At 41.3% G+C, this 27,909-nt stretch overlaps 2 protein-coding genes across 2 annotated transcripts; one reads left to right on the forward strand and one right to left on the reverse strand.

The window, feature by feature from the left end:
- The first annotated feature begins 1,541 nt into the window (after positions 1 to 1,541).
- Positions 1,542 to 13,923, forward strand: zbtb45 (zinc finger and BTB domain containing 45). Its single transcript, XM_042485559.1, is given in 6 exon segments — positions 1,542 to 2,646; positions 3,013 to 3,147; positions 6,990 to 7,130; positions 10,104 to 10,233; positions 10,236 to 10,376; positions 13,436 to 13,923. Coding segments are annotated over 6 exon segments (2,025 nt in total). The 5' UTR covers positions 1,542 to 1,578; the 3' UTR covers positions 13,846 to 13,923.
- A 7,352-nt stretch (positions 13,924 to 21,275) lies between these two features.
- Positions 21,276 to 27,024, reverse strand: dla (deltaA). The gene is made up of 11 exons (XM_042484408.1): positions 26,956 to 27,024; positions 26,526 to 26,828; positions 26,176 to 26,236; positions 25,829 to 26,086; positions 24,851 to 24,911; positions 24,613 to 24,743; positions 22,955 to 23,124; positions 22,488 to 22,704; positions 21,582 to 22,362; positions 21,378 to 21,486; positions 21,276 to 21,281 (listed from the first exon to the last, which is right to left on the reverse strand). The coding sequence occupies exons 1-11, from the start codon at positions 27,022 to 27,024 to the stop codon at positions 21,276 to 21,278; spliced, it is 2,166 nt and encodes a 721-aa protein (XP_042340342.1).
- Between the last annotated feature and the right edge of the window lie 885 nt (positions 27,025 to 27,909).

A 27,909-nucleotide genomic window follows, 5' to 3' on the forward strand; every position in this document is an offset into this window, starting at 1 on the left:
CCATGCTTTTCTCAGGTTATAACAATATTTTCATGTTTATAGTATGACATTGTCATGTTTAAAACACTGTTTTTTCATGTCATGGTAAGATATTTCATGTTATAATACAATATTTTTGTGTTATGATAAGATGTTTTCCATGTGACAACATGATATTGCCATGTTAAAACACAATATTTTCATGTAATAACACACTATTATGTCATTTTAAAACAATATTTTAATGTTATAACATGATGATTATATCTGATAACATGATATTTTCATGTTATAACAAGATATTTTATGTTCTAATACAATACTTTTGTGTTAAAACATGATATTATTGCGTTATACTAAATAATAGTTTCATGTTAGAACAGATATTTTCATGTTAAAACAGTATTTTCATGTTATAAAGGCACATTTTTCATGTTACGACGCCATGTCTTCATGTCATAACAAGAAACTTTTGTCAGAACAATATACTTACTTATCTTATAATAACGAGAATCATTTCATGTAATATTATGATCCCATATCATGTGATAACATCAAACATTTCTTGTTACATCAAGATGTTTCTCACCTTTTTCAAGATTTTTTTATGTTTTAATAAGATATTTTCATGTACTAACAGGAAACGTTTCTTGTACCTATTTGTTATGTTATAACATGAAATGTGCCATGTGATAATGTGATCCAGTGTCACGTTACATTTATTTATATTTTTTCTTGCTTGGCAGTTCTACGCCTCTGTAGCTAAAAATCCAAAGATCTGTAATTTATAGTCACTTAAAGCAAACAAAAGAAACAAATCCTTTATTTTAAAAGCTCAATCAGATGAGTGTTTGCTTCTAAAATAATAAATCCTCTATCAGAAAACTGGGAATCATTTATTTTATGTTGACTGATTTTAATAATAATAATAATAATAATAATAATAAAGGTTATTTTTATAGCACTGATCAAAACCAACATTATCAAGTGCTTTACACATAAAATCACAATGAAACAAAAACAAGCAAAAAATACAACACAAAAGAAAAATGTAAAACCAATAGTTAGATTTAAAATCAAACAGAGCTGTGCAAGACCTCAAAGCAAATTCATGGGAGTAAGGTACAGTTTGATAATAATATTGATCCTTTAAAGAGAAATTAAAGGATTGCCTTTTCTTAAAAATAAGCGTTAAAAAGTGATTTAAAAGAAGATAGCGATGTAGCACGCCGGAGTTCCTCGGGCAGATCATTCTACATTTTAGCCTCTAAATTTGATGTCTTAGTGTTTAATCTCTCTCACTGTGATTTATTTCAACAGGGTTTGAAGAGAGACAGTGACGCTGGTGGAAACGACCCCTCGACCCTCTCAGGACAACAACGGCAGCTCCTCACACACTCGACCCTCAGCCGAGCAGCGAAGCTTTCATCAGACTCATGACTGTTTGAGGGGACGCGGACCCACCGTGGCCCATGCACTGTACCCGTTTCCCTCCCTGTCCTCCTTATCCCTCAAGCTGACGCAAAACCCCAGACACCTCGGAGCAGCTTCCACTGCCCCCACTCCCACCCCGTCCCCAGCGACTCGCCACCTCCTGCCATGGCGTCCGGCACAGAGACCGTGCACTACATCCACCTTCATAACTCCAGCCAGTCGGTGCTGGAAGCCCTGCGCACGCAGCGGCGTGAGGGCCTCTTCTGCGATGTGACCGTGCGGATACACGATGCCTCACTGCGCGCCCACGCCTGCGTCCTGGCAGCCGGCAGCCCTTTCTTCCAGGACAAGCTGCTGCTGGGTCACTCTGAGATCTCAGTGCCGCCGCTGGTGCCCGCCGAAACCGTGAAGCAGCTGGTGGATTTCATGTACAGCGGCTCGCTGGTGGTGCTGCAGTCGCAGGCCCTCTGCATCCTCACCGCTGCCAGCATCCTGCAGATCAAGACGGTCATCGACGAGTGCACCCAGATCATCTCTCAGAGGAAGGCGGCGGCAGGGGCGGCGAGTGCAGCTGCGGCGGCGGCGGCAGCAGCAGCAGCAGGTGGAGGGTTGCTCGGAGGAGTTCTGCCCAAACAAGAAGAGCGTGGCGGGGGGAAAGGGCGAGAGAGCGGTGGCAGTGGAAGCTGCTCCGTCGGCGGAGGCGGCGGTGGAGGTTACGCAAACTTCTCCAACTTCATGGCTGAATGCGGGGCGAGCAACATGGGCGGGGGGATGGGGGGTGCCAGCGTTAACGTCAGCGAGAGCGGCCCGGGCCCGATGGAGCAAGCCAACACGGTGAGTCTGATGTCACTGGGCGACATGGGCCCCGGCTCCATGTGTGGCGGCGACGGCGGCCTGGGCTCCGGGGCCGGCACAATCCTCATGAAGCAGAGCCCCAGCTGCACTCAGGATGTCAGGTACAAGCTCCGAGACCTGTTGGCGCAGACGGCCAACGGAGCCAGCACTAGTAGCACAGGGAACCTCTCAGCGGGCTGCAGCTCCGGTGTGGGCAGTGTGGACAGCATCGGCAGGGACAGCCTCCGCGGCAACACAACTGACCTCTCTGATGACCTGGTGGGGATGGACCGATACAGCGAGGAGGAGGACATGGACGGGAGAGAGCGGGGAAGAGACGGAGACAGAGACAGGGGGGCGAGCCACAGCCGCAAGCAGAGGCAGCCGCTAAGACTCCAGGTAGGGGGATAAGGGGAAGGGTTGCCATGGTTACAGCTTTCAGGCATGCAGAGCTGCAACGGTTTGCTTTTCTTTCTTTTTCTGCTTTTCCCTCTTCTCACACTGCATTGGCGTATATCGCTGAGATGTTTCTGCACTTTGCACAATTGAAGAGGAGCTCTCGTCTCAACTTCAGCAGTAATTGCCTTGTTGATGTCCTATGGACTTCTGCATATTTACTGTAGGTCGTTAAACTCATTAGTGCTGCTTTAGGGGGTTGTAGCCGGGTCAAGTCATTGTTGTTCATTGTTAACTGTCTGCTGCCTTTGAGCTCTGTTGTAAAGATAATTATTTTTGCTGCTCTTAATTGGATCTTTTTCTCTTTAGGTGCTGGGAGGAGAAGGTGTGGTGGTGAAAGATGAAGGGGTTCAGGACCCAGATGGGACCGTGTACGCCATGGAGGACGGGAGGCGGGACGGAGAGCAGGAGGGCTCCCAGGAATCCATGGCAGGCTTTGGACAGGTGAGTTTTAATCAGAGTTGAGTCAATGAATGACAACAACTGATAAAAGCAAAAAATGCTAAAATGTAAAACCATACAAGAGACGTAAAGCTCACGTTTACTGAACATTTAAATAATTAATCAACCACTGCTTGCAGAAGCATTCAGAGCATAAAACATAATGCAGATTTTAGACTTTGATTTCAAGCTAATACTTTGCTGAAAAACATTTTGCTTGAGAAAGGAACTTTTACCGTATTGTGTTAAATTTATTCTCAGCATTTCTGTCACAAGTCTTGAAATAAGTAGAGGAAAAAAAAACCCATAGTGGAGCGGATTTATGCCGCAGCCTGCTGTACCCTGCAGACTACACAAGGAACATCTGCCACACAGTCAAAAGGATTCAGCTTTGCCTGTCAGTTTTTCTCAAAAGTGCTGCAGAGTAAGTCAAGATCGGAAATGGAATAATCCACTCAATTTAGGAGGTTAACGCGTTGTGTCTTTCATGTGGAGCGAAGCATGTGATCACTAATTTACCCGTTTCAGCTCGAAATAATCTAATCTTCTGTCTTTGAGCAGTTTTTTTCTGGGCTGCCCTTCAGTTCATGTGACATCTCTTACTTGCGTGTCTGGGCATAGAAACTATTTAAAAAAACATTTACTAAAGAGCCTTTCATGTGCTCTTCAATGCTGGAAGTGTAACAAAAAACATACCACTGGCTGTAGTACATCAATTATTTTCCAAACTACTTGTGTTTTTATCCTCACACTGCGTTATTTGATCCCATAGATTTTAAGATTTTCTGTGCACAACTTTTTAGTGTATGTCTTAAATGTGTCTCTTCTATCAAATTGATTGTTATAGCCACTATTTGGAAATAGTTTTAATTTAAAAACATTTTTGGATTTGTGACATAATAAAAGTGTCTGCAGAGTGAAGTGATATGATGAAGTATATCATAAGTTAGATGGTATTTGTCAAGCTGTATAGATTTGGCTGACTTCATTATTAGTTATGAGATACTTGTCTTTTATATGCCTGTTAAATCTCATCTGCCATCATCTCATCTGGTTTAGGAAACGTGTGTGAATGTGAGGTGAGATTACATGCAGGATGCACTGCAGCTGAGATGTGATCAGATCTGCTAGTGGTCTGACTCACTCTGACTGGATCTCAAGGCAGGTTTAAAACTGCGCACACTAAAATTGCAAATATAAAATACGCCTAATGGAAACACGACAGTTTTGAAAAAAAATCCATTTATCACAAAAAAACTTTTTACACTCGCATGCGGTGGTTTTTCAGGTGATTTGAAAATGTCATATTTTGCAAAACTGCAGTGGAAACACTTTTTCGGCCTTTATAGGTCACACAGGAGCTGTTATTGCATCTCAAAACTCTTCAAAAGTTGAGGGGATCATCTTGAAGTTTTGAATCCACAATTCCTCTGTGAAATCGTGGACTATCAGCTCCCAGAAATCCCTCATACGTGGTTGCTCACACTATAAGGGGCTCGCCTTTCCATTATCACTCGTATAGCACGCCTACGTCGCCTTTGATTGGAATTAATGACGGCTAGTGTGGTGGCTGCAGTAGAAATAAAGCTGCCGATGTTTTGAACATCCATCGCCATGGTTACTGGGATGTTATTGCCAGAGGAGAAGTCACATAACATCACTCAATGGAGACGCAGTCATCTCGCAATTATGTTTTTTGAAAAAAATCAAAAATCAATCAAGTTTTGCACAAATCCGTAATAAAAACCCGCCTTCAGACAGATGTGAGTGACAGTTGGACCACATTTTAAAGAAATAAAAACATGTTGGAAGGTCGCCCAACTCCACATCTTCTGTCTAAAATCTGTAAATCAGCATTGACTGTATGTCATAATGAAAGATGCTTCCTTCCACTGCGCAAAAACGAACCCAAAATATCAATAAGAGGCTGCTGACATCTTGTGCAGGTGATATCATTTCGAGCTGCACAATAGCGATGAAGTTTAAGCGTAGTGTCAAGTTCATGCCCGTACACCTGTTAGACAATAATGAGCAGCACCACTGAATGTAAGCGTGCCGTTTCGCACACACAGCTGTCAGTCATTTTTGGATCTGCAATTATCTCAACACAGACTTTTCAAGAAGGTGGGTGGTTGAAGGAATGAAAGATGCAGGCTGTGTCTGCACGATCGAACACCCGTGGAAAACTCAGAAAACAAACCCTGTTTTGATACAAAGAAGCAAAATGGCAAAAGCAGCTCCAGCAATTTTCCATCATTTGCAGCAATTAACAACATGTTAGGGCAGTTAATCAGAGTATGCACGGCTGCACGTAAACAGGAATATTAGTGGCATATTTACTTTAATTAGCCATATAAACAGCTTAGCTGGAATATTGTCTTTTCCAGATTAAGGGCGCAAATCTGAGTAATTTGGACTTCAGTTAAGATTTCAATTACAGGTTGAAGATTTCTTTGTGAGTGATGGAAAGCTCTCCTGCTAATGCGTGGGTTGCAAGTATAGTGTTTGTTGAGTAGTGATAAGAGAAAATAGAGAAAGAGGAATATATGTCATGTGACAAACTGCAGCTTGCATGATGCAAAACAGGCAGATTTGATGAACGCTGATCACCAGGTCTAAAATGTAAAGATCTCTTATCAGATGTCATCATTCACATGCATGCAGGGCTGCTTTATTTTAACGTTTCATGTGCAGGGTTGTATTTTTTTAGGTATTTAATGAAGTCAATTAACCTTTCGAAACCTGGGCTGACGTGCTGCATTCAGACTTCTTTCACAAGTATATAAACCTCTGAACTCTGAGCGGTGGTTTGATTTCTCTCAAAAACATGGGGGAAAAGGCAATGGGCAACTTGGTAGGAAACATCCTGGAAAATGCAAAAAAGAGCCACCTTTTTTAAATAAATAAATTAGATTTTTTTTTTATTTTAACTCCTGTGTTTTTTTCACATTTTTTTTGTCTGTTTGTTTTTTGCTCATTTTCAGGCACTTTTCTTGTATTGTTTTTTACCAATTTCTTGCTCTTTCTGGGTCGTTTGTTCTCAAGTTGCTCATTACTTTCTTTCCATCAAGCCAGTTTTCCCAGGTTTCAAAGGGTTAACCAAAAACAGACATTTAACTCTTTGTAGGAGTGGCTAACATTTACTCAATAATGATGCATTTCACTGTTGTGTTATCAAAATACATAGACCATATATGGGATTTAAATCCACGTTGCTGTCCCATATATGGCTGGTTAAACTCTATCAGCCTCTCTGACTCACAAACAAAACTTCACTGCTCCTTTTCGTTAGGCGAGCTCCACCTATTCTGGTATTTCCTCTCTGATCATCTTCCCAGCCATACATCCAACTGTACGTTTGATCACGCTGCTGTTTTGACAGCAATGCAGCTCGACTGGTCAGACCGCACCAAGCGAGTTGATCTTTCCAACGTCTGCGTGCATGTGTAGGACTGGGGGTGAAAAATAGGTCGTAAATGCAAATAATGGGGGATGTGGTCTGTAAATATTTGTGCACGAGAGGATCCATGGTGGAGTTATAAAAATGAGTAGCTAGGGCTTTTGTTCCTTCATGCAAACTTTATTCACCAAAGGAGCACGGAGACGGACAGGATCTATGGAGCAGGTGAGCGTGCAGCGTCCTGTTAAAATATGTGCATATGAGAGAAGTGTACCTGAGACTTCATGGACGTGTTTTCTATAAAGATTTAATCAGCACGAGGGTTGTAGATTTATTGTTTTAGCAATCGTTGAGATGCAGCCAAAACACAAATACAGTCCAAACTGGTGTCAGATTTTTGATATGTGTGTTTTGATCTTTGAAGATGTTTGTTTGTGTCTTCAAGGATTTCTACGATGAGCAGGGGGTGTTTTCGGAGAGTTTCTGGCCCCAGAGTGAGTCTCCTCAAACCATGGCTTTCAACCCCAGAGGAAGGGTCAACAAGCCTCTGACTCCGCCTCCAACCACGCAGTCCATCAACAACCAGGTCAGTGTGCGCCGTCACTTATATCAAACACTATGATTGTGTTTAATTTGTACTGTAATTACAAAAATATCTCTACAAACTGGCTGTAAGGTTTAAGGAGCAGTGTGTAAGTTTTAGGGGGATTTAGTGACACCTAGTGGTGAGGACTGCAAGTTGCAACAAGCTGAAACTTGTTGCTAACTACGTTGGCCAACGCAAAATAACGCTCTCTATGTAGATATAAAAATCTCATTTTAAGGTAACGAAAACACAGTGATTCTTATTCCATAAAATCCTGCACACTGGACCTTTAAAGGGTTGTCAGAGCGCTAAGTAGAGCTGCAGTTACATTTCGTGTGTCACAGTTGGAAAACAAACAGACACTTGACATTTTCAGGCGGCAAAAATATTTGCATTGTTGTCAGTCAAAATTAATGTACACTCAACAATCTGCTGGGCTCAGAAATGTTTAAAATTATGACATCAGATTATTCTCTGGTGTTTTTTTGTTGTTGTGCCAACAGATAATAAACATGGTGATCAAACTGGAGCTGCAACGATTAACTGATTAGTTTTCAACTATGAAATGACTCGTCAACTAATTGATAGTTGATTAATCAGTTTGAGTCATTTTGTTTGTTTGTTTTTGGCAGAAAAAAAGTAAAAATTTGTTTTTTTTTTCAGCTCCTTAAATGTGAATATTTTCTGGACAATAAATATCTTTTGAGTGTGCATGAAACACATGAGGATGTTATCTAGGGCTTTGGGAAACTCTGATTGACATTTTTGACTTTTTGTTGACATTTTATAGGCCAAAGAATTAGTTGATTATTCAAGAAAATAACTGACCGATTAACTGATAATTACACTAATCATCAGCTGCAGCCAAATATCAAATATGGAGAATGCTTAGACCACATCTTGAAGATGCAAAGTTCATAAGATGCATTGATTAAAAAATAGCTCTCCTTATTAATATTATATTATATTATTATTATACAAAGTGGTGGAAGAATAAGCCAACTCCAACATTTAAAAGAAGAATGTCTCAAATTGTTTCTTTTAAAGAATTATTTAATTCATTCAGATATTTTTTTAAGCAGAAAACTGTGTAAGCACTAAGCTGTCACAACATGAACAAAAGCAAAACCAGCATTAACAATAAATAATTATTCAAATGCATTAACTGGGAATAAAACATTACTCAAGAACACCTTTAAACCTTCCCAAAGATACTTTCATGGACCCAGCTTTTTTTTGACACACTAAAACTAAAACAAACTTTCAGGCGATTACAGAAAGAACAGTAAAATCTGAAATATCTCAGGTTTAAATATTACAAACACTTAAATAATTTGCACCCAAAAGAATCTCCAGTTATTATTAATATATGGATTTCTATACTTTAATCCAGAGGGTAATCCTGACTGGACCCATGGCATCGACAGCATCTATAAGACAAGAACGTGGTCATTTCTTTGTTAAAGGCAGCTTATTTAAGATGAGATATCTGCTGTATTTCTATGTGATTGACAGAAAGCAGACATAAACGCAATGCAGCTTTTAAATTAACGAAAAACAAGCCCGCTCAAGTCAGAGCAATGAAACAAAGATAACAAAGAAAAACCAAACAAAGGCTTCACTTTACAAAGCTGGACTTTTTTTCTCCTCAGACTTTTACCTTCACCGTTTGATTGACAGGTGTGTTGACTTTGGAAATTAAAATGAGGAAAAAGAGGATTTGCATTTGATGTTTTGTAGAGTGGGCACACGACCTTGTGGGAAAAAAAGGTGCATGTAAACGGAAGCGCTGCCATTAAATTGTCACCTTTGTACAATAATAATTAAACAATGAAATGGCAAAGTGAAATATAATTACCATTTGTCAAAAATAACTTGATTATAAACTGTTTTTTTTATTATTCAAATGACAGGGTCACTTTAGAAAAGGACAAGAAATATATAAATCCACTAGTTTGTGAATACATTTCAGCAGCAGACAGTTTGCATACTGAAACTTTAAAAAAAAACAAGTGCACAGGTCTTTGCATCAGAATTTAAATTCATAATTTCCAGCAGCAAAGCCGTAAGTAGAAAGTGGCTAAAACCAGAAATACCTACAGCTGATGATTGGATTGATATTATAGACGACATCTATAGGCTGGAAAGGATTACTCTGGCTATTAGACTGAAACAGGACATTTTTTTAAAAAGCTGGGGAAGCTATTTAAAGTGAATTGTTTATTTATTTATTTTTAATGGTTTTCACATTCTTGTTTGTAAACTGACTAAATCAAACATCCTGGTTGTATTCATGAAGTTTGTTTTTCCCTTTTTAAAATTTGTTTTTCTAGGTTCATATTAGGGCTGGGTGAAATGGGGCTGAAAATTACATTGCGATATTTTTAGGCTATATCTCGATACACAATATATATCCCGCTAGTTTTAAATCTCCTCAAAAGCACTTAATTTATGCTACAAAATAACACCTTTTATTCCATTTCACAATATAACAGTATCCCATATCTAAGATGATATATGTTCTAAATACATAATAACCTTTTATTTTTATTCTGGCCCCAGTTCATATCTGTACTTATATTTACTTCACTGGCTCTTTTTGGCCTTTGTATTTTTTATGTGAATTCACTTTTGTAGTATCTGCGTATGTATCTCAAAGAGATAAGACTACTAAGCTCTATGAGGACTATTTGTTTGGATCTTGTCATAATTAAAAAAAAAAAAAATTGTGTACGTAATGAAAAACAATGCAATTTCATATGAGATTTTTAAAAAATTGTTTATTGATTTTCAATCTTACTAAATAGTAAAACAAAAAAATTACAGTGCATAGAAACATATCCTAACTATAAATAAAAATAAAAATAGCAGGAAGTAATGTCGGGTGCAGTTTTTTGTAAACTTTTACTTAAATAATGGAGATATATTTCAACCGACGCGAACACTGAATGTTTGGGGTGTTTTCGTCCTCAGCTTCTCTTCCAGTACCCAGTGAGCCAGTCGCAGCCGGCTCCGTTCTACGTGGGCGGGCCCATGGGTGGCATCGACAGCATGGCGGGGACGGAGCCCAGTCAACAGGCCCCGCCTCCGGCGCCCATGACCCCAGCCCGCCTCCCTCCGCCTCCTCCTGCTCTGCAGGCCCCTCCCCCTCCTCCCAGGGATCTGAGACCTCGTTCGACTGCACGCACTGTGGCAAATCTTTACGTTCCAGGAAGAACTACAGCAAGCACATGTTCATCCACTCCGGTGAGTCTCGTCTTCTTCTCCCACGCCTTGATACGTCGATCTTTCCTCATGTGGGGCGTTTCCACTTGTAGGTCGGTTCAGTTCAATTTGGTACACATTTTTTTTGTGTTTCCAATGTGAAAAGTTGTGGATGGTACCTTTTTTTTAACTTTTTTTTTTGGCTTTTGGCTAGGGTTTGGCGAATAAGACATGATAAGACTTATGGAAAAAAGTCTTATCGTGATAATTTTTTTCATATCAGTCGATATCGATATATATCAGGATGTACATCAAATAACTTTTCTGTCAAGTTTAATGGTTCCCTTTGACTCCTAAGTGAGATATGTAGATATCATCAGGTTAATTTTGGTTTAAATATTTATTTTCTGTCAGACATTGAACATGACAAATATACTGTAGAACAGCATCACCAGCTGGAGGACCTATTCTACCAAAATTCAAAGTTGGTCCAAAAAATTTCCTCCCAGCAAAGATCTGAACCTCATACCTAAAATCAATATCATGATTAATTGAACATTTTACTTTGATTACGATTAATGAAGGATTATTTTGCCTTTTGCTTGTTTTTAAATTTTTTGTGGTTTGTTTTTTTTTGCTCATAGTTCACTGACACAGTGTCATGTGACCATGGTGTGTTAGAGTGTAATAAACTTATGATTTATTATTATTTATTAAACTTTTCAGCATTATATAAAAATGAAAAGCTCCATCTTAAACAAACTTCAGGTAAATTTAAGCACATTGTGCTGATAATAGGCCGACCTCTCCTGACTGCAGGACTCTGACTTCAGCTTCTGTCAAACTTCTGTGCTGTTTAATCATTTTCCTCAAGAAAAAAAACAACAACTTTTGAGTCGGCCTACTTCTCCTATAGCTGCCAACAGCCTGCCAACATTCACAGTCAGAGAAAGGCTGAAAATAAGCTCATGTGCTTGTGGCCCCGGGCCCCAAAACATTACATCTGCCCCCGTGATGCATCGGAGCGATGGTGGTGTTTCTAAAAAATTCATCCAAAGTCTGATTAAAGCTGAAACTAACACAAAGTCGTCTGTAGAAGTCTAAAGAAATCATTTTCCACTCTGCAAATGTTACGTTTCAGACACTTTGGTGCTGTGAGGAGAAGCTGCGCTCTGTTTGTCTGTCTCACTGCGCTGCTGTCGGACCATCGGCTGTTTGATCCGCGATTTACAGTTTAAAAGAGAATCATACAAAACAACAAACAATAATAACAATGAAAACAGCTAAAAAAATATATCGAAAAAAACAAGAAAAAACAAACACGGTAAGATGTAGAATTCTAATTAAAAACATTTACTCTTGATTAAAACAAGATCTGAAATAAGGCATTTGAACAGCCGTAATGATAGAAGAGTGTCCAAATTTTGGCTCTTTTGCAGATTATTCTATATATAAGGTGCACGGTGAGAGAATGACATTTTTCCTAGTTCAGACCTTAAATGAGGCACCCACTCCCCTAACTGAGCTACTGGGCACCCTGTGGACGGGGATGGTACCTGTAGTACCTTTGCTACCCTATTTGTGGTTGCCCTCTGCTTGGGGTACCCAGCACACTGATCCGGCACTAAAAAGTGGAGCCAGAGACGCTTTAGTCCCTTGATTGTTCAGCAGAGAATCAACACTCTGTGCTCAGAGCTGAGTCATGGCTGCTGCTTTAACCCCAGTTCACACCATGACAGGTTTTTCATACATCAGTGAACTCGGACCACAAAATGAAAGAATGTTTTCAGCCTGCAGCAGCAGCTGCAGACTGTGAAAAAATCTTTTAATTCACTGGGCCGACTGCCGGGAAGTATATAGCATAAAACTGATGCCGCATACCACAGCATTTATAGCCTAAGCTTATTTGTAATTTGCTAATTTGCAATTTGCAAATTTGCAATTTGCCTAGATGGACCTTTTTAAATACATAAGACTCAACAACTACATAAAATACTGTACAAACATGATTTGACACAATTTAAAACACCAATTGTAATACAAATACATGAGAAGGAGACTCCAGGGCACAGTGTTACAGAGAAGTAGTGTGTCCTGATTGTGTGTGCATACTGCATTCAACAGTACATTTAATTTATTTTATTTATAAAAACAACACACAATCAATCTTTCTCAAAATCTAAAAGGAGTTGATTTGTTCTTTCACCTCTTTGCACTAATAAGGTGATCTATTTTTTAATTGCTGCATCATTTGAACTCTGCACCTTCAAGATGTGTACTATGTGCATTCTCCATTTTTGATAATGGGCTGCAACTAATTAATAGTGTAACTGTGAATTTATCAGTCACTTGTTTTCTCTTGTTTTTGTTCCATAAAATGCCCAAAAAAGGTGAAAATGTTAGTCAGAGTTTCCCTAGATTGCATCCTCACATCTTGTTTCACACATAAGCAAAAGATATTTAGCCATCTGGCTAATTTTCAGCTGGCACTATGTCCTGAAAACTGTAATTAGATTATTGAGCAACGACAGCAGGACACACGTACATCATTCCCACCGCAATTAAGCAGTGCATGCAAGTGTTTTAAACCTGCTAAATATGAGCGATTGGCTGTATTCCACTGTTGTCTTGGTGGTGTGTCTGTGCGACGTCATGGACAGGCAGAAGAACAGGTGAACGGTAGACAGCAGCTGGAACAGAGGTCTGTAAAAACTTTTCAGTGGTTTGTTCTCGTTATTTAACTCTTACATATGAAGTCCTCCTTTCAAACTCGGTGCAGATGTATTTGGCTCTGTGTTTTAGCGTTGCTTTGGAGGAGAGGAGGGTAATTAGAGTCTGAATTGGAGGTTGCTTTGGAGGAGAGGGAGGGTAATTAGTGATGGTGCATCATTGCATCTTGCTGGTTAAGGAGCTGAAATTCACCCGGGTGTTGCATTCCCATCAATGACTATATGAGCCGGAGGCGATAAAAACCCGTGTCGACTGCAGAGTCCGTGTGAATGCCGATTTCACGCATTCTCATTGCAATAAAAAGACAGATGTTAGCAGGTATTAGTATGTGATTTGTAACGCACCGTCTATGTCTGTTTTTTCCCCTCCAGGTCAGAAACCTCATCAGTGCTCCATCTGCTGGCGCTCCTTCTCCCTGCGCGACTACCTCCTCAAACACATGGTGGTGCACACTGGCGTCAGGGCCTTCCAGTGCTCCATGTGCGGCAAGCGCTTCACCCAGAAAAGCTCGCTCAACGTGCACATGCGCACCCACCGTGCCGAGCGCACCTTCCAGTGCAACGTGTGCCACCGGGCCTTCACCCACCGCACCTTGCTGGAGCGCCACGCCCTGCAGCACGCCCACCACGCCCCCCAGGGCCAAGGCCAGGGGCGTGGAGCCGACATGACCTCACCTACCAAGCACAGCCCTCCGGCTCTGGGAGGGCCCTCAGGTATGGCTGGCGCGGGCATGGTTGGCAGCATGGCCAACATGCCCAGCCACGGAGCTTCCTCCACCTAGAGAGAGATGGGGGAGACACGAGGGGGAGAGGGGAAGGTCAGTGAGCCCATTCCTTCAACCGAAACTTATTTGGTCCTAACAGCCTTGTTGATGTTTTGTTCTTTGCGGCGGGAACAGCGCGTACAGGTTCCCATTGTTTTAGCTTAACGACACCTTCAAATCAGGGTTCCTACACAGGGCTGGAAACTCAAGTTTGAAAATGATGTAAATTTTAAAGTTTGGAATTGCACAAAAATCCTGGAAAAAAAAAAAAAAAAAAAAGTTGTTCCCCTTCCCTGAAACCCATCTTAAATAGTTGTAGTCCTACTGTCATTTCCTGTGTTGTGACATTTGTTGCCGTGACGACTAATCATAAGCTATAGTGCGACATTGCTAACAATCACACACCTCGTTGAGCAGCCATCCAAACAACAGCCAAAAAAGAAAAAAAAAAGTTTTTTTTTTTTGATCTTGACTTTTGAAATAGAGGATGTGTAGGAACCCTGTTTCAAAGACACCAGAGAGTCACCAAAGAGGTTAGGAATACAGAGCGGGTTTGGGAGTGGGTGAGGGCGAGGGGAGGCGTTGGGTTTGCAGGTGGAGGCGAGGGGGGGGGGGTGGGATGGGAAGTCGGGGTTTTATGGAGATGCAAGTTAGGGAAAATACGGGGAAGCACGGGTTGGCGGGGAGGGGGTGCAAGGTTTTATTCACCCTCAGTTCATTTAATTCAAGTCGAAAATTGGAGTTTGTTGAGTTTCAGTTTCTCTGAGTGCAGAAAATATAACTGTGGGTTTGTTTACAACCCAGTCTCCTCTTTGAAGCACTTTGTTTATCCCGACGACTCAGCTAAGTGGCTGAGAAAAACAACGTATTGATTTCCAAAATATGACCAACAAAAGACAGAATTTCTCTTAAAAGCTGAAAGATTTTAAACAAATCTCTAAGTGGGAGCTTGTGTGATGACAGCTTGTTATGTTGGCCATCGATTTTTAGTATCTTTTGTTTGGTATTTTTTAAATCTTTCTAAGTTTATGTTCAGATTTAAACGTTACGGCCTCATTGTGTAACAAGTGAAGTCTGCCAAACATTAAAGAATAAGATTTTCCAAACCCCTTTAGAAGGTAGCATATTTAGTTAAAATGGTTGTTAAACTCTTAAAGAATCAGTTACATGGCACTACAAAGCACTTAAACACAGACCTTTAACCCTTTGAAGCCTGAAGCAAATTGGCCTGATTCCTTTCAAGAACAAAAAATGGCAATGAATAACTTTACCAGAAACAACACAAAATTTTTGGCAAGACAGTAGCTAAAATGACAAGAATAATACCTGAATTTTTTCAAAAGGAAAAGAAAGGTCAAAAATAAACAAGGAAATGACCTTAAAAAGAAACATTAGGGTTTTTTTCTATATCGTAATTCAAATACATATAATAATTATACATTTTATATTTTTTTTTTGCTATTTTTCTCTCATTTTTCTTGTCACATTTTACAAATTTCTTAATTACTAAGAATTTCTTTATTTACATTTATTGCTAAGTTGCTCATTGCCTTTTTTTCCATGTTTTCAAAATAAAGCAAACTAAGTTTCTTATTACTTTTCTCTAGCGTTTTTAGAAGAAATCAAGCCGATTCGCTCAGGCCTCTAAGGTTTAAAATCAATTTGCGGATGCAAAGAAGGTGCAGAGATGCGTAAGACCTGGAAACGCTCACTGATCAGATCAGACCGGGTGTTTTTTGGAGGGGACTTTAAAGAAATGGGTGCTTAAAAAGAGCATTTCAGGTAGAGGGTGAATACCGGCGTTCAGCACAGACAGTTTGAAGAAAATAAAGCATTTTTAGAACCCCAAAATGCAAATATGAACCTTAAAAGTAGCATAGTGTGATTTCTTTAAATTAAATTTGAAAAAATCTCAGTTCAAACGCACCTTTAAAAGGCTTGTTTTTATAAGTTTTCCCTTTTTTTTGATATATAAAGAAAGAAATGCACCTCCTGAACTAAATGAATTGAATGTGAATGGAGCGCGGCGCTATTCACGAGCAAACCAGGGTGACAAAGAAGGTTGATGAATGATTCGATAAAGAAGGAAAGTAGTCCGAGCTGAGTGGGACTACAGGGGGGGGGGGGGGGGGGGGGGGGAGGAGGGGGAGGAGGCGTGATGCACAGCAGTGTGAATGAAATTCACCATCATCCATCAGACAGCTTTGTAACATTTTCCACAGGCGCCACTGGTCGGCCCCAGGATCATATACCTCGAACCAGGACGAGCCCCCGGCGGCTCGGAGGGACACTATTTTCTCATATGAAATGTTTGGGAAACATTTCGGCATGTTTTACACTCACACACACACACACCTACAATTACCTCGGTGGTCCAAAGACAGGCATTATGCTTCACATCTTTTAAGCTACATCAAACGAAGAAACAGTGAAAACTAAAGCTACCATAGATCCGTTTACTTTTTTGGAAAACTTACTAAAGTACTTCTATGTAAAATTCCTGTACATCGCTACGACGCTCAGTTTGTTATTTGTTGCTCATGTGATTCTTTGAAGCAGAAATAAGGCAGAACATTTAAAAAAAAAACAAAAAAAACTTTTAAAGTGAAAGAGCCATTCAGAGGAAGTTAAACGTTGAATAATAACTATGACAAATCAATGATTTTTATCAGGATTTTTATTGAGTGTTTGGTTGTGTTTTGTCTTTTGGGGCTCTGGTTAATAATAAATGGGAAGTGTTTGTTGCTTAAAAAAAAATCTTTAAAAGCTTTTCTCGCAGCACTTAAAAAAAACAACTTTTTAACGTTTTAGTAAAAACTAAATTAATCATGAAAATGTACAATCACCCCTACAAGTTTTGACAAAGTCAAACTAGTGATAATTTGAATTATCACATTAATATTTATTACAATTTGATCTCTATGCACAATTCAGTTTGCACATCATGTTACTTAGACGTAGATGTTGTCGTCCCCTGAAGTATTTGGCCGAAGATTGTTTTGTTTCCCTTATTTTTACGCCTAAAAGGTGATTTTAAAAAGACCTTCTGTGTCCCTGCTTTTTGCTCATTTTCCTTAATGTTTGTAAGTCGAAGCATTATATGATATTCAGTAGTTTACTTAAGCTTTGTAAGAGCCTTCTAATTGACATGATTTCATAAGTGAACCTCCCGAACAAGTGACACATTTTTGAGCTTCAGAACTTTGTGAGGGACGAGACAATTTGACTAAAAATATCACTTTAATCGAGACGTTTTTTTTTCTTTTTAAAAAGGAGTGTTTCCAGCAAAGATGTAGATTCAAATCCTTTGTGTCTGGATTTCACTATAAATATTGACATTAAATGTCCCATTTAAATGTGGAAAAACTGCTTATTTACAGGCCCTGGCAGCGTGTGTTCATTGGCCTCTGAACACTGCGAATCGATGCGCAGTCGTTTGTTTCGCCAGCGCGTCGTGCTAGAAAAGACGTTAAAAAAAGAGTTTAAGAGAAGCTGGACTGAAACTCCTCCAACTCACGGTTGGTTATAAGCTATATGTAAAATTAAACGCCAAACCTTTGGTGCTTTTTTCTTTTTTTTTTTGGAAATCTTTACCTCATTTTCCAGTTGCCAACACCATGCTGTGGTCTGGGTTTGGTAAATAAGCAGTGCTGAGCTGTTTCAGAGGTTTGATCCATCCTCAGCAGTGGAAGTGGTTTTGGTGCATTTTGTCTGAGGCGGACCCTTGTACAGTACTGTAATATGTGTGCTTTGAAGCCATGTCAGCGCATTGTAACGTACTGTGTTATGCCTTTTTTTTCTTCTGTTTTATTTGTTTTATCGGGAGGGAAGTTAATTGTTTTTCTACATTAATATTTCTTTAACAGAGATTAAAATATGTCAGAAGAAGAAACGGTCATTTTATAAAAAAAAAAGAAAAAAAAGAAATCACTTGTCATCGTAAAACCACATCTTTTATGTATAAAAAGACTAAAGGCATGATTTTAACTTTTTCTGAGAACTTAGATGTCGTACTCAATAAATTAATTGAATTTTAAAAAAAAAACATGAGTGATTTCAAAGATTTCTTTCTCCAAATAAAAAAGTCTTAAAAATCTGTGCTAGTCACAGAGGTGTTTTTTTATTTTATTTTTATTTTTTCAATTAGAGTTTAAGTGTGTGTGCATCTGTGCGTCCTTCATGCGCGCGCGTGTGTGTGTGTGTGTGTGCGTGCGTGCACATGTGCTTCTGTCAGTAGGTCTGCGTATTCAGGCTGTCTGCAGATTCTTAAAAACTCTTTAAACGTCTTAAATTCAGTTGCATGGGTATTAAAAGTCATTGAAATGTATTGAAGGCTGAAATTTGAATTAGTGAGATCTTGACAAACGTTTGATCTCATTTCATTTATCCGTCTGATTTTCAAACTCTTCTGCTTGAAAATCCTAATTTCTAATGTTTAAAATCTTCCACCAAACTTTTGTTTACCTTTTTATGTTTGCACGTACTTGGTGGCAAAATGTACCTTTTACGTATTACTACACAAAACTTACCTCTTACCTTTATACTTACCTGCAATACTCGAACATGAAAAAGATGGTTTGTCTAGTAATCAGTCTTAAATTTGGTTTAAAAAATTCTTGGAAAAGTCTTTAAAGACATTAAATTTAAGTGTCTGGTACCTGTAGACCAGCTACTCATAACTGTAGATGTCAGATAAAGTATTTACTGCAGTGCAGTAGAAAGTACATATTTTGCCTCCGAAAAGGAGTAGAAGTACAAAATGCATAAGAACTACCCGAGAAAAGTACTTAAAAATTGTCCTTAAAATACTGGACTTGGTTCACAGTTTGTAAACGTAACTAAATATAACAAATGTAACAATAATAGAAAAGCACAATTTAAGTCCTGTAAGTACTAAGTACTCAAAGATGCTTTAAATGAAATACAAAAAGAAAACAAATACAGTCACAGTTCTTGGTAAAAGCTTTTTGTATTTTTATGAATGACTCATGGTGTAGACCATTTCAGAATATTTTAGTTGGTACAAGTTGATAAAAGTCTTATTTTTCTTAATATATTAGGTTTGAACACAAAATCTTTTGAGTATTTTTATGCAAAAGTGTAAATATGTTACTGGTTGTAGTTTCTCAAATGAGAATATAGCTGTTTCTATAATCTGATAGTAAACTACATATTTGGGGGTTTTGAGCTGATGGTCGGACAAAACAAGCAAAATAATGAATTCAACAAAAATGAAAACTTTTCACAGTTTTCTGAAAAAAATAACTGAGAAAGGAATCGTTTGTTTCAGACTTTAACGGCACCCTGTTTTGGCAGCTTTATTTTTTTACTTTACTCTTGTTTTGTGACTTTTCCAACGTGTTTTGAGCCCTAAAAGCTGCTAAATTCTTTCTGTGTATTCTTCCAAATGTGAAAAATAACTTTCCTTTATTCTTCAACTTTCTGCTTGAGTGCCTTCTGTGTCCGTGCAGCCGCACTGTAGTTTCTTTGTCTGTATTCTCCGACACGACACAAAAAGTCCTCTTAGGTGTTCTCTTATCTCTGCCATTCCTCAAATCCCCACAAATTTATCACGAGGACAGTGTAAAAGCTGTCTTTTTCCTGAAGGCCCATAGATAATCTTTTTTTTTTTTGTCCCTGCAGCTCGGGCCTTTGAAGGTCTGGCTGGTCGTGGCTGAACTCTGGCCAGAAGGCATCTGTTACTCAACAACATCTGTTCCTGTTACTCTCTTTCTCCCAGCATGCCGAGGGACACGCAGGCTCTCCCAAGGGTGGCCTTTTGTGTGCCCCATTGTCAATTCCATCATTGTCTGCTGAAGTCTGTTCCCATAATGCCGCGGGGTTATAAACCCCTTCAGAGGCCAACTCTACCGCGCCGATGATTTACAGTTATTTGTGTCTAAACACAATCAGCGTCTTTGTGGGGGCAATTAAGAACGAAAACTGAGGGGAATTTAAAGAGGTAATTGTGAAAAAATCAAAACTGGCGATTTTTTAAGTTTCTCTCCTACGTGATGGTTTGGATGAGACAAAACTTCACTGCGGGGAAAAAGCGTCAGATAAAAGTGGAGAAAAAAAGCTATTTTTGCTGCGAACAGGAAGGGTGGAAAACCTAAAAGTGTTTGGGTGTCCAGTAGGCGTTTCTCTACGTTGATCTGAATTTTAGAGCCATGAATTACCTGACTTGTTCTTTCGGAGGAGAAATAGGAGTGGTAAATCTAGCGTAGGGACATTGTTTTTTATGAATAGGCCCCCTCTCCCGTCTCCAGGGAGACACTTTCAACTTCTGGCAGTAGCCAACAGTGTCGGCATAGAAAAGCCCACTATGGGGTCGCCAGGGGAAGACAACAGATGTTACTGATTAACTTTGCTCACAGACCCCTAAAGAAGTGTTTTTCAGAGTGCTTGCAGATGGACAAAACAAAAGTGGGACGCAATTAAAATTTCACGTTTAGCAATATTTATTTGGAAAAATAGTCTTGGCTAATTCCTTCATTCAAAAACGGCAAAGGAGACAGTAACATAACAATTTGTACAGTACAATCCCTCTTAAATAACATTTTCTTTAAAAAAAAAAAAAAGTCCCATTGACCTGAAGTGCCTTTGCAAATATCATCATTATTAAAAAAAAAAAAAAAGCCAACTTAAATAATCATAACAAACATCACAAATATACAATACAAAATAAAAATAACACAAAATCATTAAATTAACTTAAATTAAATCATAATTTTAAACTTTTTTCTTGTTTTTTTTCTTTATTTTACAAAAGGACAATCTGTATCAAAAAGGTTGGGTTTTTTTTTAATTAAGACAAAATTTTTCATGTCCCCAAAAAGAAAGGAAGAAAATGAACAATACTATGTCATAAATGGTTTGGAGGGCTTTAAGGGAAGAAAACGCACTTCAGTTTAACACAGTGATCAAGTATACATACAGTCTTCACAGGTGTAGTGATGGGTGCACAGCCCATGTGAACAGCCTCGTGAAGAACAGGCCAGTATGGCCAAACATCCACCGTTTGATGCAGTTCCTGCGCTCAGCAACGGCGTGTGGGTTAGAGAAAAGGCCTGGGTGCAAATGTTGCAAAAACAAAAATCGCAGCGTCGCACATTGGCGCCACGAGACAGTGTCCGTTTATATTTATCTTCTTTTTTTTTTTTTAACCCCCACTCCCATATAAAAGGCAGACCAGAAAGCTAAGTGGCAGTTTACTTTCAACCGTAAACTTTTTATTTTTACCCCGCCAGTTCTTATCCCACAGGCCGCCGCTGCCTGCGCTTATTTTCCAGTAGAGAACCAGCTCACTCTGAATATCAGTTAAACGTCTCAGTATCAGCAGCAGTCTCAAGGCGGGACACCTCCCCCTAGGGTTAGAGCAGCATCTGAAGGAGTATAAAAACTCTCCCATAGAGCAAAAGAGCAACGGGCAGCCCATTGGTGGCTCGTTACACCTGGAGGGACACAAAGAGGCAAAAAACATGAGTGTTTGTGGCAAAAAAGATCACAGGCTGAAGTCTTTTTTCACTAAAAGGTAAAACAAAACTCACCTCAGTTGCAATTATACATTCGTCCTTTTCCTCTGACATCACAAACACAGATTTGTACTTGGTGTCCGCACATGCAGACATTTCTGGAGCTTTCTTTTCTGATGCATCGCTTTAGGAAAGAAAGAAAAATTGTTAGTTTTATCATCCTGACAGCCTCGATGATACAGTTTGTTTTAGAGACTCCTTTCAGCATCAGATATTTACCATTTTAAACGTTTGCTGCGTTTCTCCTCGAACTCAAACGAGTCCACGGATTGGCACTTGTCTTCGCAGGCCGCCTCCAACATGGCCTCTTTAGCCGCCTGCTCGTAGTTGACCTCGTGTACGAGGTTGTAGTCTGCGGGCGGATGCCGGCTCTTGTAGCTGCTCCTCCCTGGTGAGGATCCTTCATCAGGATCACTGCTGCAGAAGTCCATCTTCTTGTTGATATTTTTGACGCCTGGCGTCGGCATCACGCTGACCGCCAAGTCCCTGTCACTGCGGTGACAGTTGTTAGTCAGGTTATTTATTGTCTCTCCCTCGCCGACGGTCTCTACTTGACCGCCGCGCTGGACTTTTGATCGGAAAAATCCAACAAGTACAGCGCATCCCGCCAGCAGCAGCAGCACCAGGGCCACGCCGGACCCCACGGCCATCCAGGGCACCTCTGATCCGCGGATCGCAGCGTGCTCTGGAAGCAAGAACTGGCAGTTTCTGCCACCGTACCCGGGAACACACGCGCAGACGTAGCGGTTGTTTCTCTCGTGGCAGGTGGCACCGTTGTGGCAAGGGTTGTGTTCGCAGCGGCTGATGGGTGAGCTGCAGTTGCGGCCGGTGTATCCTGGAGGGCAGGTGCAGGTGTAGCCGTCAGGACCTTCCTGGCACGTCCCGCCGTTCTGGCAAGGGTACATCGAACACTCGTCCCCGGTGTGATCACAGTTCATGCCGGTGAAACCATCGGGACACTGACACAGATACGAGTTGACGAGATCTACACAACGAGCGCCTGAGAACAAGGATAGGAGCGGCGTTAGTGTTTGGTCCGATTGTTGGACAGACAAACCTTATCTGATGTGAGCAGTAGAGCAGTAGAGCTAAAGTAAAAGGGCTTACTGGGTCCGTAACTCTTACCATTGGAGCAGGGGCTGGAGGTGCAGTGGTCAATCTTCTTCTCGCAGTTGAACCCTGCGTATCCCGTTGGGCACTGGCAGAAGTAGCCTCCGTCAGGGTTGTCAGCACAGCGTCCACCGTTGGAGCACGGCCCATCAGCGCACGTCATGGCACTCAGCTCGCAGTTGTTGCCATAGAAACCGTGAGGGCAAGTGCAGGTATATGTGTTTTCCAAATCCTGCGGGGAAAAAATAGAACAGGCTCGACATCAAGGTCTGTCTTGCAACTGCTGCAAACTGAACCCTCGTGAATCTGCCGCATCTGTTCGATAGTGTTTACATCTCCTCGAGTCAAGGCTGTGTAAAAGCAGATGGGAGAGAAGGGATGAAGGCATGTGACGAAGACGCCAGGTGGCACCGAGCCACACACTTCACAGGGTGTCCCCACTCTCATTCCAAGTTAATTCTAGAGGACCAAACAGCACTTACGGCGCAGCTTCCTCCGTTCCGACAGGGGTTTCCAGCGCATTCGTTGACCTGGATCTCACAGCTGGCCCCAGTGAAGCCCGGCCGGCAGGAACAGGTGTAGCTGCCCTGACCAGTGTTGCTACAAGTGGCTCCATTCATGCAGGGCTTGTGGTGGGTGCAGTAGTTGAGATCTGGAAAGACACGGCAGCACATGTGGATTAGCCACAGCACAACACATGGCGGGACAACAGCAGCAGCGACAGAATGTCTTTTTGTCCTCCGGCACACTCGACTCTTTCTCTCCTTCCAGTGGTTTTTTGTTTCCTGCGGCCTGCTGTTCTGACTGTTCATTCTGAGACAACTGCTCCTCTGTTGTTGTTTTTTTTTTTTTTACCACAGTGTTGATGCCTGTTTTGTTGCTATCGTGATGTCTTGTTTTGTTTCTCTCCCATCTCAGACTTTTAAACTTTACTATTCAATGATGAAAAGCAGGACAGATGGCATTCTGGAAAGATCCTGTGCCGAGCTTGACCTCAAGATCACTTTGTCCACTTTCTATCTCCTATCTCACTCTTCCCAGTAAGCATTTGGTGACTTCAAATTGAGGTAAACCCAGAAACACTGATTTGGTGATTTGCTAGTCAAAAGACCTTGAAGCATTTAGGAGAAAATATAGGGGAGAATTTCGTTTCTTAGATGTATAACTTCTGTTTCAGTTAAGATTCTTCCAAATGTAGTCAGAGCCTGCCTCACAAATTGAAGTAAACCCAGAAACAATGATTTGGTGATTTGTCGGTCAAAAGACCTTGAAGTATGTAGGAAAAAATGTAGGAGAAAAGGGAGTTTCTCAAATGTATAACTTCTGTTTCAATTAAGATTCTTCCAAATGTAGTCAGGGCTACCTTCACAAATTGAGGTAAACCCAGAAACACTATTTGTGTGATTTGCCAGTCAAAAGACCTTGAAGCATATAGGAGAAAATGTAGGAGAAAACCGAGTTACGTGTACTTTCTATTACAATGAAGATTTTTCCAAATGTAGTCGCAGACTTCTTTGAAAATTGAGATAAACCTAGAAAAACTGCTTTGGCACTTTGCTGGTCAAAAGACTGAAGCATGTAGGAGAAAATATAGGAGAAAAGTGACTTTCTCGGACATGTAATTTCTGTTTTGATTATGATTCTTCCAAATGTAGTCGGAGACTTCTTCACAAATTGGGGTAAACCTAGGAACACAGATTGGGCGATTTTGCTGGTCAAAAGACCTTGAAGCATGTAGGAGAAAAGTGAGCTTCTTAGACGTATATTTTCTGTTTTGACTAAGATTCTCCCAAATGTAGTCAGAGCCTGCTTCAAAATTTGAGATAAACCCAGTCCCAACCCATTTGTTGGTCAAAAGACCTTGAAGCACGTTGGAGAAAATGTAGGAGAATGAGAGTTTGTTAGACATATAATTACAGTTGCAATTAAGATTTTTCCAAATGTAGTAAGAGCCTGCTTCACATTGAAAATATCCATCAAAATGCTGTTGAACCAAGAGTTTTATGTCACCTAAATGTCTCAAAGTCTAACTTAGTCTCTTAACCCCTATACGTCTTCTGATCAGCAAATCACCCCATCAGAGCTTTCTGGTTCTGTTTTTCCTCATCACTCATTAACTTTCACCACTTTCTCTCCTCACCTTGGTTGCAGAAGAGTCCCCCCCAGCCCTCCTGACAGTTGCACTGCCAGGGCTGCTGGCAGGTCCCGTGGAGGCAGCCCGGATAACGAATGCACTCGTCGCAGTAGCGGCCTTTGAATCCCACTCTGCACCTGTTGTTGTCCAATTAGGAGGGAACACCGGTCAGTCCACTCACATTACCTCATGTGTCCCACTAATTAATTAATGCCCCAGTGAACCCAGTGGAGGAAAAACTTACTTGCACTCTCCGGGTTTCTCACAGAAGCCGTGCTCCTCGTCGCAGCCCGGTAGGCAGATCGCTGTACAGGACGAGAAATGAACTTTTTAGATGCCAAAAACAACTCAAACACAGGTTCATTGTTTGAAAACTTTATCACCTAAATCTCAACAAAGTCATTAAAATTAAGGAAAGGAGGGGCTCCTAAACCTATTAGCTGTTACCTCAAACTCTCCTTATCACCATGGAAGAATTTTCTGCTTAACATAGTGCTGAGACAAAGGAGGGAGTGTGTGAATGTGTGTGTGCCACAGAGTGTACACACACACACACACACTCACACAAACCCCCTCAACCCACCCCACCACCCTCTTTTTTTCTTCTTCGCTGCGGGTCAAAACTCTTTTATTCATTCTGTGCACACACACACATACATACACACACACACACACACACACACACACACACACACACACACACACTCCCCTTAATGTCTCGGATTGGGGCAGATAAGAGTGGACAGCTGGCGAGTGTGTTGCCAGTGCGCGACAGCTGCTCCATTGTCTCCTCTCTGCCGGCAGCTGCCCACTTCAAACAATACCTCCCCCGCCTCGGCCAATCAGCGGCCGGCCCACTCCGAGAGTAACGAATCGGAAGGTAGCATGTAAATTTATGGCACGCGTGAGATTATTCCCAAAAACTTTCCTTAGAATAAATCAAGTGGTCGTGTGTGTGTGCGTGCGAGGGAGGAGGAGGGGGTGGTGTTTACGCACAAGTTGCCTTCTAACGGCACTCGGAGGATCTGATTACAGACCCAACGTAGAAATTAACTTTTTTAATACATTTCTACACTTGAAACAAATAATACTTAATCCTATAATTACTTTCAAAGCAACTTTTTGCGTTTAACAACTTTTTATTATTTAAATCCATTTCATAGTGTCTAAAAAATATTTTCAGCACCACACACACACTGATACAAAAAACAAAGTTACTCACGTTCAGTGCAGTACTGTCCCTTCCACCCGGCGTCGCACACAATCTCCCCGCGCTCTCCACAGGTGAAGTGGCCGAAGGCGTCGTCTCTGGGCCGGCAGAACACCGAGCAGCCGTCCCCGTAGTAGTGCTCATCGCACACGAAGCGGTACGAGTACATGAGCTCTGTCCAGCCGACGATGTGCCGGTCCTGGGACCACTCCTCTCCCACCGTCAGATGCCTCTGGGTGGTCATGGTGCTGATGACGCGGTCTGGATTCTCTAAAGTGAGAAAGTGAAGGGTTAAAGGATTGGAAAAAAAGTGCGTAAAAGTGATAAAAAAATGAAAAGGAAGGGTGTTTATTTCCTACCTGTGGAGAGGTCGTCTTTGGAGTCGGTGTGTAATGCCTCAATGATCAGCGAGAAGGTCCCCTGGGAAGACAAATGGCTTCATGAGACAGGTGGCCAGCGGAGATGTGGCGATAACATCAAGCAAAGGCCCGAGGCGATTGTGCCATACACTCACTGTGCTGGATGCAAAACGCTAACCTGATCTGGTGAAACTAAATACCTGTAAACTTTATGCGCTCTCAGCCCTGACGTTGTGGTCAGAAATCGTGCCGCAGCGCGTTTTTACGCACGGATTTACTTTCAAAAAAGGCGCGATTTTCCCTGCTTTTAAATCTACTGTCGTGAAAGAAACATGAATGACTGCGCTTACCGGCCACGTGAAGCCGAAGTTAATCCTGATGGGGTTTGTGAATGAGCTCTCCGGGATGACGTCGGGGACCTGGAACGAGTTGGAGCCGAGCACGGGCGTCACAGCGCCGCCGTAGGTGCACGGGGGCTCCGGGGAGGCGTTGGGCTGGTAGTGCTTGAGACAGATCCTGAAGAAGGTTTTACATTCGCACTGCTGCTGGAAAGACGAGGTCAGGCCCCCCTTACAGCAGTTTTTGTTGCCCTGTGCTCCCTTCTTGTTTAGGAACTCCTGCAACTTCAGCTCAAAAACTCCCGAACAAAACCCCTGCGGAGGAGAGCAGCTTATTATCAGTAACTGTACACACACAGCAGCGCTTGTATGAGTGTGTGTTGTGGTGGGAGGGGGTGGTGGTGGTTCATTGTTTGGAAGAAAAGGAGATTGTGTATCTTACCTGGCACAGCAACATGGACATGACGGCGAGAGTCAGCAGGATGACGCGCCCCATATTAAATAAATACATAATAAATAATAAATAAATAAAGTAAAAAGTCTCGGGGCTCGGCTTGTCCTCAGGGTGCCTCCTCCTGTTCAATCTCTCTGAGGAAGATGCATTGAGCACGTTTCTGTCGCCTCACGGGGTTTTCTCATCAACTGCTGCCGCTGTCAGCCACGCCGCTCTCATTCATGTCCCGAGGAGCGAAAAAAGGATAAATCCCAGATCTTAAAAAATGAAAAATCACAAAAGATGCGCGTGAGTGTGCAGTGTTGTATTTAAAAAAAGAAAAAGAAGCAGAGAAGTCCTCCAGTTCCGTTATAAAGCGTTAATCCAGTGCGTAAAGGGAGAAAACAAAAGATGGGTTCCTTTTTTTCTTTTTTCTTTTGAGAAAGTGACAAATTTCAGAAAGTTTTTGTGTGAAGGTCTTGGTCTAACCCAAGGACAGATTTGTCACTGGTCCAACATGCTTCCTTCTTCCTCCCAATGTCTTTCCTCACTCTGAACTGTGCGTCTGTCTCTAGCCAAGGCCGCCTGCAGCCTGTTATATACGGCCTGACACATGCTATGGTAATAACATGCAAATGGCACCCCCTCCTCCTCCTCCCCGACTTCACCTCCCAATCTGGCCCGGCTCTCCACAATGGGATCCCATGCAAGTGCCCCAACAGCCTCCTTATTACCCTCTCTGCAGCAGTGCAGCACACACAGCGTTAATATCTCAGCCCAAAAATGGAGACGCGTGTGAAAGTATTTGGGCCAAACAAGAAGTGAAAACATTAAAAACAAATAAAAGAAGAGAGACCCGCAGGTGTCAGATAACCTGTTGTGGATAAATTCATCATTTTTAAAGTTTCAAAACTACGCAAGAATGGCTAATTAATTCACAGGGACTCACCTAAAATCTACAGG

Source organism: Plectropomus leopardus, chromosome 4 (assembly GCF_008729295.1).
Source record: "Plectropomus leopardus isolate mb chromosome 4, YSFRI_Pleo_2.0, whole genome shotgun sequence".
Lineage (NCBI taxonomy): Eukaryota > Metazoa > Chordata > Actinopteri > Perciformes > Serranidae > Plectropomus > Plectropomus leopardus.